General features: G+C 54.6%; 1 protein-coding gene across 1 annotated transcript; it reads left to right on the plus strand.

Moving 5' to 3' along the window:
- Positions 1-5,994: 5,994 nt before the first annotated feature.
- LOC140492633 (cellular tumor antigen p53-like) lies at positions 5,995-14,014 on the plus strand. Its single transcript, XM_072591663.1, is given in 9 exon segments — positions 5,995-6,157; positions 7,503-7,569; positions 8,101-8,152; positions 8,973-9,206; positions 10,988-11,174; positions 12,011-12,123; positions 12,837-12,946; positions 13,519-13,676; positions 13,770-14,014. Coding segments are annotated over 8 exon segments (1,146 nt in total). The 5' UTR covers positions 5,995-6,157; positions 7,503-7,507; the 3' UTR covers positions 14,000-14,014.

The following is a 14,014-nucleotide window of genomic DNA, read 5'->3' on the forward strand; positions in this document are numbered from 1 at the left end:
GTGATTTTTAACTTCCACTGTCAATTTCAAATCCTTTTCAGAAACAAGCACTCAGCTATTCTAATCGCTTCGTCCAGGAGGCTGCCATTTTAGTTTTTCATCCTCCTATCGTACTGGCACTTCTGTTTCTTCTGTTGTTCCAATGTAAGGTTCAGAAACCTGACCTCAGCTGTTACTTCACGTTAGACCCAAGTTTAATAATTTCAGGGTGTGAACCCAGCTCCTTCAGCACAGTTAGCACCTAACCTGCTCTCTATCTACACATTTTGTTTCCCTGAGTTGTCCGATCCAAAGGCCTCACCATTGTGGAGGACCAACCTCCCAATCCCTGCCAACTTCCTCACCATCACAGACACCCCATCTCCCTTATCCTACCCACCACGGAGTCATAGAGTCACCCAGCATGGAAACAGACTGCTTGCTCAAACCGGTCCATACCAACCATAACCCCAAACTAAACTAGTCCCACCTGCCTGCTCCTGGCCCATATCCCTCCAAACCTTCCCTATTCATGGACTACCCAAATGTCTTTTAAATGTTGTAACTGTACTCACATCCACCACTTCCCTGGCAGTTCATTCCACACACATACCACTCTCCGTGTAAAAATGTTGCCCACCCCAAGTCTTTTTTAAACCTCTCTCCTCTCACCCTAAGCCAATGCCCCCTAGTTTTGGACTCCCCCATCCTGGGGAAAAGACCTTGGTTATTTAACCTATCCATGCCCCCCATGATTTTATAAACCTCTATAAGGTCACCCCTCAGCCTCCGATGCTCCAGTGAAAACAGCCCCAACTTATTTTTATAACTCAAAGCCTCCATTCCCGACAACATCCTGGCAGGGCAGACAGGGACAAGGTAGGACTAATAAATGAAACTGCATTTATTTCAATCAAGGGGCCAAACAGGGAAGGCAGATGAACTCAGGGCATGGTTAGGAACATGGGACTGGGATATCATAGCAATTACAGAAACATGGCTCAGGGATGGGTAGGACTGGCAGCTTAATGTTCCAGGATACAAATGCTACAGGAAGGATAGAAAGGGAGGTAAGAGAGGAGGGGGAGTGGCGTTTTTGATGAGGGATAGTATTACAGCTGTGCTAAGGGAGGACATTCCTGGAAATACATCCAGGGAAGTTATTTGGGTGGAACTGAGAAATAAGAAAGGGATGATCACCTTATTAGGATTGTATTATAGACCCCCCCAATAGTCAGACAGAAATTGAGAAACAAACTTGTAAGGAGATCTCAGTTATCTGTAAGAATAATAGGGTGGTTATGGTAGGGGATTTTAACTTTCCAAACATAGATTGGGACTGCCATAGTGTTAAAGGTTTAAATGGAGAGGAATTTGTTAAGTGTGTACAAGACAATTTTCTGATTCAGTATGTGGATGTACCTACTAGAGAAGGTGCAAAACTTGACCTACTCTTGGGAAATAAGGCAGGGCAGGTGACTGAGGTGTCAGTGGGGGAGCACTTTGGGACCAGCGACCATAATTCTATTAGATTTAAAATAGTGATGGAAAAGGATAGACCAGATCTAAAGGTTGAAGTTCTAAATTGGAGAAAGGCCAATTTTGATGGTATTAGGCAAGAACTTTTGAAAGCTGATTGGAGGCAGATGTTCGCAGGTAAAGGGACGGCTGGAAAATGGGAAGCCTTCAGAAATGAGATAACAAGAATCCAGAGAAAGTATATTCCTGTCAGGGTGAAAGGGAAGGCTGGTAGGTATAGGGAATGCTGGATGACTAAAGAAATTGAGGGTTTGGTTAAGAAAAAGAAGGAAGCATATGTCAGGTATAGACAGGATAGATCGAGTGAATCCTTAGAAGAGTATAAAGGAAGTAGGAGTATACTTAAGAGGAAAATCAGGAGGGCAAAACGGGGACATGAGATAGCTTTGGCAAATAGAATTAAGGAGAATATAAAGAGTTTTAACAAATACATTAAGGACAAAAGGGTAACTAGGGAGAGAACAGGGCCCCTCTAAGATCAGTAAGGCGGCCTTTTTGTGGAGCCACAGAAAATGAGGCAGATACAAAATGAGTATTTTGCATCAGAATTTAGTATGGAAAAGGATATGAAAGATATTGAATGTAGGGAGATAGATGGTGACATCTTGCAAAATGTCCAGATTACAGAGGAGGAAGTGCTGGATGTCTTGAAATAGCTAAAAGTGGATAAATCCCCAGGACCTGATCAGGTGTACCCGAAAACTCTGTGGGAAGCTAGAGAAGTGATTGCTGGGCCTCTTGCTGAGATATTTGTATTATCGATAGTCACAGGTAGGTGCCGGAAGACTGGAGGTTGGCAAACGTGGTGCCACTGTTTAAGAAGGGCGGTAAAGACAAGCCAGGGAACTATAGACCAGTGAGCCTGACCTCGGTGGTGGGCAAGTTGTTGGAGGGAATCCTGAGGGACAGGTTGTACATATATTTGGAAAGGCATATATGGCTTTGTGTATGGGAAATCATGTCTCACAAACTTGATTGAGTTTTTTGAAGAAGTAACAAAGAAGATTGATGAGGGCAGAGCAGTAGATGTAATCTATATGGACTTCAGTAAGGCGTTCGACAAGGTTCCTCATGGGAGACTGATTAGCAAGGTTAGATCTCATGGAATCCAGGGAGAACTAGCCATTTGGATACAGAACTGGCTCAAAGGTAGAAGACAGAGGGTGGTGGTGGAGGGTTGTTTTTCAGACTGGAGGCCTGTGACCAGTGGACTGCCACAAGGATCGGTGCTGGGCCCTCTAGTTTTTGTCATTTACATAAATGATTTGGATGTGAGCATAAGAGGTACAATTAGTAAGTTTGCAGATGACACCAAAATTGGAGGTGTAGTGGACAGCGAAGAGGGTTACCTCAGATTACAACAGGATTTGGACCAGATGTGCCAATGGGCTGAGAAGTGGCAGATGGAGTTTAATTCAGATAAATGCGAGGTGCTGCATTTTGGGAAAGCAAATCTTAGGAGGACTTATACACTTAATGGTAAGGTCCTAGGGAGTGTTGCTGAACGAAGAGATCTTGGAGTGCAGGATCATAGCTCCTTGAAAGTGGAGTCACAGGTAGATAGGATAGTGAAGAAGGCGTTTGGTATGCTTACTTTTATTGGTCAGAGTATTGAGTACAGGAGTTGGTAGGTCATGTTGTGACTGTTCAGGACATTGGTTAGACCACTGCTGGAATATTGCGCGCAATTCTGGTCTCCTTCCTATTGGAAAGATGTTGTGAAACTTGAAAGGGTTCAGAAAAGATTTTACAAGGATGTTGCCTGGGTTGGAAGATTTGAGCTATAGAGAGAGGCTGAACAGGCTGGGGCTGTTTTCCCTGGAGCGTCGGAGGCTGAGGGGTGACCTTATAGAGGTTTACAAAATTATGAGGAGCATGGATAGGGTAAATAGGCAAAGTCTTTTCCCTGGGGTGGGTGAGTCCAGAACTAGAGGACATAGGTTTAGGGTGAGAGGGGAAAGATATAAAAGAGGGTGGTACGTGTATGGAATGAGCTGCCAGAGGATGTGGTGGAGGCTGGTACAATTGCAACATTTAAAAGGCATTTGGATGGGTATATAAATAGGAAGAGTTTGCAGGGATATGGGCCGGGTGCTGGCAGGTGGGACTAGATTGGGCTGGGATATCTGGTCGGCATGGACGGGTTGGACCGAAGGGTTTCCTTGCTCTAAGACTCTAGTTCTGTGCTGCTTCCGCTCCTGTTTTACATTGTAATATCCTTCCCATAACGGGGCAAACAGAGCTGGACGTAATACTCCAGAAGAGGCCTCATTAACATCCTGGGTCGAGAGAGACCTGCTGGAAAAGCACAGCAGGTCAGGCAGCATCCAAGGAACAGGAGAATCGACATTTTGGGCAAAAGCCCTTCATCAGGCTCCTGCCGGAAATATCAATTTTCCTGCTCCTCGGATGCTGCCTGACCTGCTGTGCATTTCCAGCACCACACTCTCGACCCTGATCTCCAGCATCTGCAGTCCTCAGTTTCTCCTCATTAACATCCTGTACAACCTCAACATGACATCCCAGCTCAAAGAGTGAAGACGGAAGCAGAATATTTGTTCATTATCATTCTTAATTATCTACTGTTAACTCCTCATTCTCAGCCTCTTGAGAACCAAGCCATCTTTATTGGGGGCATCAGACAGTGGGGCTTGCATGTGGACGCCATCTTTGTCAGGGGCAATGATTGGAAAGACTGGGAGAAATTTCCTGCCCGTTTTTCAGAATGGAGGCAACTTGTCCATCAAGTTGCATTGGCCTTTCACCCTCCATGTCATACTTATGAGGCAGCATGGCAGCAGACAAGGGAAGAAGAGAAAACAAATCCTGTTATACAGATCCCATTAACCTTATGAGACAACCTGCCCTATGTGGGCAAAGGTGTCGTCAGTCCCTGACTAGATGTCACCATCGAATTGGAGGACTATGAGGGGCAGTGTGCAGCAGGGAGCGTATGTGGTTCCCTGGGCCTGGAGGAGGGGATATTGTGAGTTTCTATGCTAAAACAGGGTGGCACAGGTGGCTAGCACTGCTGCCTCACTCTGGGTGTCCTCCCACAGTTGAAAGATGTGGATTGGTCATGGGAAATGTTGGGGTTAGGATAGGGGACATTCAAAGTTTGGGGGAAGATTTGTAGCTCGGGCGCTCGTTGTTGTGGTTCTGTTCGCCGAGCTGGGAATTTGTCTTGCAAACGTTTCGTCCCCTGTCTAGGTAACATCCTCAGTGCTGGGGGGGTGGGGGGGGGGGGGGGTTCCTGTGAAACGCTTCTGTGCTGTTTCCTCCAGCATTTATAGTGGCTTGTCTCTGCCGCTTCCGGTATAGATTCAAACCACTATAAATGCCGGAGGAAACAGCACAGAAGCGCTTCACAGGAGCCCCCCAAGCACTGAGGATGTCACCTAGACGGGGGATGAAACGGTTGCAACACAAATTCCCAGCTCGGCGAACAGAACCACAACATAGGGGACATTATTTACGTGGTAAGTGCTGAATAGCCTGCTTCCACATGATACTAATGCATACTTACTGTTTTCCTCTTTAGAAACTCTCACTATCATTTTGAACATTTCTAGCGAGCTTTCTCATTTAATTGTCCTGGTTATCATCTATCCTTTGCATTCTGGTCCAAACCCGACTGACCCCGCCCCCTCCGGCCAGACTCCACCCCCCACACCGTTGACCCCGCCCACTCAAACGCTGTCCCTTGGAAGCCTGGTCCCGCCCCTCCCACCTGGTCCACCCTCTTCACTCAAGGCCATAAAGCCCGCCCCTTCCACCGGAGCCCCGCCCCGTTGAACCCATGCCCCGCCCCCGCCCCCCCCCTTGTGCTTTGGTCCCGCCCCTCCGGACCCTGGCTCCGCCCACGTGTTATCCCAACAGAACCCCCTCCACTGTAGGAGCAGGCCATTCGGCCCATTGAGTCCACACCGCAGGACATCCCATCCTTTCCCTGTAATCTTGCACTTCCCAAGGTCAATCCACGCTAACCTGCACATCCCTGGGCACTATGGGGTAATTTAACACGGCCAATCCACCCTAACTTTATGGGTCTGGGCCTTTAAGTGAAGAGGGCGGACCAGGTGGAAGGGGCGGGACCAGGCTTCCGAGGGACAGCGTTCGAGTGGGCGGGGTCAATGGTCTGGGGGTGGAGTCTGGCCGGAGGGGGCGGGGTCAGTGGGGCTTGGGGTGATGGAGTCACTTAAGGTCGGGGTCGACGTCAGGGGATTGGGGGGCGGGTCCCGAGCGTGTGTGCGGTCCTGGATGGTGGGGGTTGGGTCGGGTTTCGTGGGAGGGGTCAGTTGCGTGAGGTGGGGGGGCGGGGTAAGGCGTGGGGGGGGGGCGGGGTCGGGAGTGCGGGGGGGGAGGCGGTGTCAGATTATTGGTCGGGCCGGGGTGTGGGGGGCGGGGCCAGGGCCGCATGTTGTCCAAGGGTTGGGGGGGGAGGGGAGAGCATGAGTGGGCGGGGTCGTGGGCGAGGGTCCGCGCGGTGGCCGCTGGGATCCGGGGAATCCCCGGCTCAGCGGCGGCGGCGGCGGCGGGAGCGGTGGGTCTGCGGGTGGCCGGAGAGAGAGCGGCGAAGGAAGCGGCTCCGAGCCACACCGACTGCGGGGAGAGAGAGAGAGACGGAGGAGGGGGCGAGGTGTGGACGGGTCGGAGTCGGTGTCGGTGAAGGCCTTAGACTGGGCCCTCCCGCTCGGTGTTTGCCGTTGGGCTCCGGGGTCGAGCGGCGGGGGCCGCGCACCGAGGGCAAGGGGGGGTGACGCGGGGCCGCGCACTGTGGCCGTTGGGGGCTGAGTCGGGGCCGCGCCCGCGCTTTGTGGATCTTGGGGGGGGGCGCTGGACGGGGCCGCGCTCCCCCCATTCAGAAGGAAAACACGCGGGCTCGATGTGGTGGGCTGTACCATTCCCGGTGTGGGGGAGGTCCGCAGCATGGGCCGTGTATCATTGGCAATAAACTCACCCGGTCGGAGAGCTGGGGATCAGATTGACGGTTAAATTGGAGAATTTTGAATCCCCCAGACCGTGATCCTCCTCTGTCCTAGAAACGAGCCTTTACGGTTTAACTCTCTCTGCTGAACACCCCTCCTCCATTTGGTTCTGATCCGAGTCAAACCATTTTGGGGTGGGGGGGGGAATAACAAATCTCTTTTAATCTTTATAAACGCTGTCGATTATCCTTTTTCCCTCTCCCACCATCTCTGTTTGCTAAATTCGAGTCAGCAGCAGCTCCGTTCCTGGGTTTTTCCCCGCAGGAACAGGAAATTGTGTTTTTCTCAGAATGACCCCTTTCCTCCCCCATCTCTCTGTTTTTGTTTTGGTCGGTGACGTATTCCTCAGGGCGCTTCCGGTGAAGTGGAAGGGGGCGGGGCTAGCTGGCCCATTCAATCTGGTCCCTGAGCTCCCAGCAACCCCATGGAGTTGTCCCCATTGATACAGTCCCCAGGACAAGTACAGCATAGGGGGGGTAACGTAGAGTAAAGTGTCCTCTACTCTTTTAAACTGTACTGCCTCCCATCCAACGTTCCAGGACAGAGACAGCACAGGGTTAGATGCGGGCTAAATCTCCCTCTACACTGTCCCCCCATCAAATGTTCCCAGGACAGAGACAGCACAGGGTTAGACGCGGGCTAAAGCTACCTCTACGCTGTCCCCCCATCAAACATTCCCAGGACAGAGACAGCACAGGGTGAGATGCAAGGTAAACTTTCAACACTATCCCCCATCAAACGTTCCCAGGACAGGGTTAGACGTGGGCTAAAGCTTCCTCTGCGCTGTGCCCCCATCAAACATTCCCAGGACAGAGACAGCACAGGATTAGACGCAGGCTAAAGATCCGTCTATATTGTCTCACCCTCAAACACTGTCAGGACGGGTACAACACGAGATTCAAACTGCTTCTCACCCTCAAACACTGTCAGGACGGGTACAACACGAGATTCAAACTGCTTACTACCTGAACTCCCGTTTCTGATTCATGTCCTCAGGCACAATGACAGAAAGTCAACTGGATGAGCCTCTAAGCCAGGAGACCTTTCGGGAGCTGTGGAACCAGTGAGTCTCTGTTTCTTTGAAATGATTTTGAAAGTTGTGGTTTCGTCAATCGTGACACCTAGCACATCTCTGAAACTGCTTGTTCACCTTCTTGCTGTACACAGAAGTGTCCTCTGTGTCTGTCTGTGTATGTGTAAGTGTCTGCATGTATATGTTCTTCTGTGTGTCTGTGCATGTGTGTATATATGCTAGTGTGTGTGCGTGTGCCACCTGTATGTGTATATGTGTCTCTCTCCTGTGTGTGTCACCCCATGGATACATTGATACCCATTGCTTGTTACTGCGTCTCCTGGCACCTTGCCCACTCTGACCTAGAATACTCACCTGTCCCAGTTTTGAGCTTTACATGTACATCAGCATCACTCTCAAGTCTTAATTGTCAAGGCACAGTGTCAGCCTCATACAGAAGGACCTGAGGTCAATGATAAGCCTTGGCAGCATTCTGCCTGAGATTGAGGCCGTGTCACTCAGGACTGCCTGCAAGGTGACATGGGTGGGCCACTGTGTGACTGTTTCCCTCTGTCCCCACAGGCTCGAGGTACCAAGTGCCAACGTGGGCCTGGAGAATGTCTTCCCAATGCTGGTGAGTCTGTAACCCCAGGAGTAAGGGGGTCCCTGGTATAAATACCAGCTCCAACCCTCCGCTTTCGCAGGAGTGAGTGTGGGCATCAGCATGGGAGGGAGGGGAAGAGGATGAGGGGGTCAGCGTTGGGGAGGGTCGGGGTGGGGTTGAGAGGGTGGGGAGTGGGTGGGGGGTCAGTGTGGGGGGCGGGGGTGGGTGAGGGGTCGGGGTGGATGTGGGGTCAGTGTGGGGGTGAGGGGTTGGGAGTGGATGTGGGGAGCGGGGGTGGGGGCAGGGGTGAGTGTGGGAGAGCGGGATGAGTATGGGGTGGGGGTGGGGTCAGTGTGGGCTTGGGTGTGTGGGGGTGGGTGCGTGTGGGGTCAGTGGGTGGGCGGGGATGGGTATGGGGTCATTGGGGGGGCAGGGGTGGTTGAGGGGTCAGAGTGGGGGCAGGGGTGAGTGTGGGGTCAGTGGGGGGGTTGGTTGTGGGGGTGGGTGTGAAGGAATGGGGGGCGGGGTGGGTGTGGAGTCAGTGTGGGGGCAGGGGTGGGTGGGTGGGGGCAGGGGTGGGTGTGGGGGCAGAGGTGGATGGTGTGGGGTCAATGTGGGGGGGACAGGGTGGGTGAAGGGTCAGTGTGGGGGTCGGGTCAGTGTGGGGGAGGGTGGGGGTGGGGTCACTATGGGGGTAGGGGGCGGGAGTGGGGGTGGGTGTCTGTGTGGGGGTGAGGGGGTGGAAGTGGGGTTGGGGTCAGGGTGGGGGATCGGGGTCAGTTTTGGGGATCGGGGTGAAGGGGTCAGGGATTGCTGAAGCATTCTGACAGTCTGCCTTTTCATCCTGCAGTCGGTGCTCACTGACCTGGACCTCCAGATGGACGAGCTGGGTGTGGGGAGCGGCGATGGTGCTCCCATTCCGGAGATGTCACTCCCACTGCCGAGCTCCTCCCAGGCTGCGCCAGTGTCGAACCTGCCGCGAATGCCCACCAACTCAGTCCTGGCCACAGACGACTATCCAGGCCCTCACCAGTTCCAGCTGCAGTTCCAGCAGTCCAGCACGGCCAAGTCTGTCACGTGTACGGTGAGGAACCCCCTCATTCCCATCCGCTCTGCCCCAGCTGCTCCAGTGCACGGTACTCTAATGTCCCCCCCCGGCCACAGGACACCTCCATTTCCCCAGACCCGCCTCCATGCCAGCAGGCACCCCCTCCAACGACATCTACTGACACTGTCCATGCAACATAGAGAGAGGGTCAGCGCTGAGGGAGCGCTGCACTGTCGGAGGGTCAGTGCTGAGGGAGCGCTGCACTGTCGGAGGGTCAGTGCTGAGGGAGCGCCGCACTGTCGGGTAGGTCAGTGCTGAGGGAGCGCCGCACTGTCGGAGGGACAGCGCTGAGGGAGTGCCGCACTGTCGGAGGGTCAGCGCTGAGGGAGTGCCGCACTGTCGGAGGGTCAGCGCTGAGGGAGTGCCGCACTGTCGGAGGGTCAGCGCTGAGGGAGCGCCGCGCCGTCGGGGAGGTCAGCGCTGAGGGGGCGCCACGCCGTCGGAGAGGTCAGCGCTGAGGGAGCGCCGCACTGTTTGAATCCTGAGCCCTCGGTCCAATACTGGGAGATCTGATCCAAAGAACAACCGGAAATCGGGATTTACCTTTTGTTTAATTGGCCTGGATCCATTATCCGGTTTCAGATTACTGTCCTGTGCTGGAACCTCTGGGATTGCTGTCAGTTTGTCTGCACCAACTCACCAGAGACCGGGAGAGAGAGAGAGGGAGGGAGAGGGAGGTGAAACTCTCTGGTGGAACATGACTGGGCATGTTTTAGCTGTTAGCTGCAGCCACAGAGACTCCACCCACTGGAGTAATCAGGCTGGAGAAGCTTGCTGTGTGACTCCTGTCTCTGTGTCTCTGTCTCTGTCTCTGTGTCTGTGTGTGCACGTGTGAGGGAGGTGGAAGCTGCCATTTCTCACCTTGACGTGACCATGTTGGCTCCTGGTGGAGACCTGCTGTCTCCAGCTGTCAGTTCAGGGTCAGTCTGTGATGTACCTCGCCTCACAGTGGACAGCACCCCCAGGGAGGAGCAGCACCACAGAAACAACCAGAGCCACACTCTCCCCTGGACTGAGGTCAGTCACGTTCGGCGCTGCACTGACCCTCCGACCGCGCTGAGAGGGAGCCCTGTGTACTCTTCCGATCTCTCCCTCCCTCTCACTCTCCCGGTCTCTGGTGAGTTGATGCACCAGCCGTTGTACCTACAGCTGGAGGGAGCAGCCTGTTCTGAGCTGAGTGGGGAGTAGGGCTGGGACAGCATTCTGTGACAGACCCTGAGAAATGGGAGGTTTGCACGCTGATGTGGCAGTTCCCATTGAGCTGTTAAACATTAACAGGAATCTGTTCATTATCAACTCCCAGCTCCCGACAGACAGTGAGGGTTGGGTTTAATTTCATAAAGAGGAGATTATTAATCTTCATCCTGTTCTGGGATAGATTGACCCTCCGACAGTGCCCACTCCCTCAGCACTGACCCTCCGGCGGTGCGGCGCGCCCTCAGCACTGACCCTCCGACGGTGTGGCGCGCCCTCAGCACTGACCCTCCGACGGTGCGGCGCGCCCTCCACCAAGTGTTGAGCCTGTCTTTTATTGGCTGCTGGCATGGGTGGTTCAGTACAGGTACATTGCAGCCACGCCAGGACCCTTTGCGCTGTGTCGGACTTGGATGTGAGAGAGTTTGGAAGTTGGCAATATCGGAAGCCATGGCCTTTTCTGGCCTGGGTTTGGCCCTTGGTCTTGGGTGAGTTTGAGTAAAGCAGAGTTGAATTGATTTGTCATTGACCATCTCTCTCTGTCTCCCCCCCTCTATGTGCAGTACTCCCCCATCCTGAACAAGCTGTTCTGCCAACTGGCCAAGACCTGCCCGATCCAGGTTCGTGTGGACTCAGTGCCACCCCCAGGGACTCTACTCCGTGCCACTGCCGTCTATAAGAAGCCGGAGCATGTGGCTGAAGTGGTGAGACGTTGCCCGCACCACGAACGCAACTCGGAGAATGATGACGGTGAGAGTCAGGCCTTCCTCACTACCATCCTCGGGGGTGGGGTGGCTGGGGGTGGGGGGAGCCGGCTGCCGGATATTGGGAATCCCTTTGCCCACCTCGGCTGTCTGCAGGGTTCTTCGGACAATGGGAATATCATCGAAAAGCAGAATTTAGAGGCGATTACTTACAAGTGGGGGCTGTGTGTTAGACTGGGTGTCTCCCTGGGTTATTTCAGAAGGCTGTTAACAGTTAACCACATTGGGCTGGTAGTCTGGAGTCACGTGTAGGGTCAGAGAGGGACGGCAGATTTCCCTCCTTGAGTGAGGCAGACTTTTTTTTTCCAAAAATCTGTTTAATTAGATCACGTTAGGTTTTCCACTTGGCGTTTTCATTTGGTTTTCCCAGAAATAATGTTGTGAACTGCGTGAGTTTTCTTTTTCTGGGGATTTGATTTGGAGGGCCACTTTGGCGCTGGCCCTGGTCAGGTTTCTGTTCCTCCAAATGCAAAGCTGGGTTATTTGATCGAGGACTGAGTTCGCATGTAAGGAGAGACTGCTGGGAGTCTGCTCAAGTGGTTCGGAGGCAGAGATCTCCACAATGCAACCCTGTGAGCCAATAGCCAATGGAGAAATGAGTGGCTCACTTTGGGTCGGTTTGAGAGGATCATTTCACTCCCTCGCCAGGAGCTGGAGTCACAACCGCACGACAAGAGGCCACTCGCGCCAGGCCTTCCAGCCTGTGCCAGCCCTCTTGGGCGAATCCGACCGCTGTGGGCTCCCGGGGGTGGGGGGGGGGGGGGGTCAGAAGGGGCACGGGGACTGACTCACGAGAGTCTCGTTCTGTCTTGATGCCCGCAGGCCCTGCCCCTCCCAGTCACCTGATCCGGGTCGAGGCCAATAGCCAGGCACGGTATGCCGAGGATTCAGAAACCAAACGACAGAGCGTCATCGTGCCGTACGAGGTTCCACAGGTAATGGGGAAGAGGGGGTGCATGGTGTGGGTCTGGGCATGGGGCCCACTCCGGCACGAGAGGGCCAGGCTGACAGTGACGGCTGGCTGGATTAGGGAGGGGGGAGCAGGGTGGGGAGTGCCCTGTGAGGAGATACTAGGCTGATGTTCTCTTTCTCTCTCTCTCTTTCCCCCCCACCCCCCAAGTTCAGATTTAACTCTGCGAAGGCGACTTGGTTAAAATGGGCAGGTGCTGAGGGGGGGGGGGGAAGGGCCCTGGGCACACTCGGGGTTATTGGGCCCATCATTCGGAGACGGCGGAGGGGGATGTCGCTGCTCAGAGAGTTGGGAATCCCCTCCCTCCCCACCACCCCAAGGTCGTTCAGGCTCCATCACAGAGGCTCAGCTCCACAGATATTGTCCCCCTCTCAGAGTTTGGGGGAGGTGGTGGGGGGAGAATCGAGGGCAGGAGTAGCAGGCTGGAGGGTGGAGACCCATGTTGGGACAGTATGGGGAGGGGAGAGATGCAGGCTAGATGGGCTGAATGGTCTGTTGCTGCTTCTGTTGAGGGAGACGGTGACCTCAGTCTAACTCGAGGAGTGCAGGTCATTGCTTTGAGGGGCAGGGAGGTGGTGGGGGTAGGGAGCTGCTGGGGAGGGGGGGAACAGGCTGCCTCTGGGTCTGTGTGTGGATTGACAAGGATCACTGACACTGGGCTCTCTTCCCCTCCCCCAGGTGGGCTCTGACTGTACCACTGTTCTCTATAACTACATGTGTAACAGCAGCTGCATGGGAGGCATGAATAGGAGGCCCATTCTCTCCATCCTCACCCTGGAGAGCCCTGAGTGAGTGTCAGTTACAGTAACCGGGGCGGCCTTGGTCCCCAATCAGGGCAGGCTCAGCGCTGAGGGTGCGTCGCGCTTAGGCCGCTCAGCGCTGAGGGCGCGCATGCTGTCGGAGGGTCAGCGCTGAGGGAGCGCGCGCTGTCGGAGGGTCAGCGCTGAGGGAGCGCGCGCTGTCGGAGGGTCAGCGCTGAGGGAGCGCCGCGCTGTCGGAGGGTCAGCGCTGAGGGAGCGCCGCGCTGTCGGAGGGTCAGCGCTGAGGGAGCGTCGCGCTGTCGGAGGGTCAGCGCTGAGGGAGTGGGCACTGTCGGAGGGTCAGCGCTGAGGGAGCGCCGCACTGTCGGAGGGTCAGCGCTGAGGGAGCGTCGCGCTGTCGAAGGGGTGAGGCATTGGGCCCACTCATGGCCTGGGGTGGATCTGCAATCTCTCAGTTTGAAGTGGATCAGGGGGGTTTCTAGCCGCTCACAGCCCATGGCGACAGTCTGCCTCTCTGTCCCCCTGCCCCAGAGTCTGACTGCCTTTCCTTGTCTCTGTCCCCTGTCTCCCTCTGTCTGTGTGTGTGCGCGCGCGGACAGTGGCGTACTTCTTGGCCGGAGATGTTTCGAGGTGCGAGTGTGCGCGTGTCCAGGCCGTGATCGGAAAACCGAGGAGGAGAACCTGAAGCGGCAACAGGGCAGCCTGGCTGTGAAACTGGGCAGCAATGGGAGCAAAACGCTGTGAGTATTACCCCAGGGTCGGGAGGGGAGGGAAGCCAGGGGTGCGCTGTGGGCAGGAGTCAGCCTCAATCTGACTGTTACCCTCTCTCATTTCCCCTCCCCAACCCCAGCCCTTGTGGAGGTCTCACATGGAACCACATTGCCACAGACCAAGAAGAAGAAAGTATTGCTGGACGATGAAGTCTTCACTCTGCAGGTAAGGCACGATGGAGGCTCTCCCACCGGGACATCGTCTCTCGGTCAGAGGCAAGCCCATCTCCTGCCTTCAACTGCCCCCTCAGCTATTTCCCAGGGCAGGTCAGAGGCAGCCCCGTCACTGTTAGCCTGGAGTCCCGTGTAGCTCAGGCTGGGGTAA

Source organism: Chiloscyllium punctatum, chromosome 21, assembly GCF_047496795.1.
Source record: "Chiloscyllium punctatum isolate Juve2018m chromosome 21, sChiPun1.3, whole genome shotgun sequence".
Classification (NCBI taxonomy): Eukaryota; Metazoa; Chordata; class Chondrichthyes; order Orectolobiformes; family Hemiscylliidae; genus Chiloscyllium; species Chiloscyllium punctatum.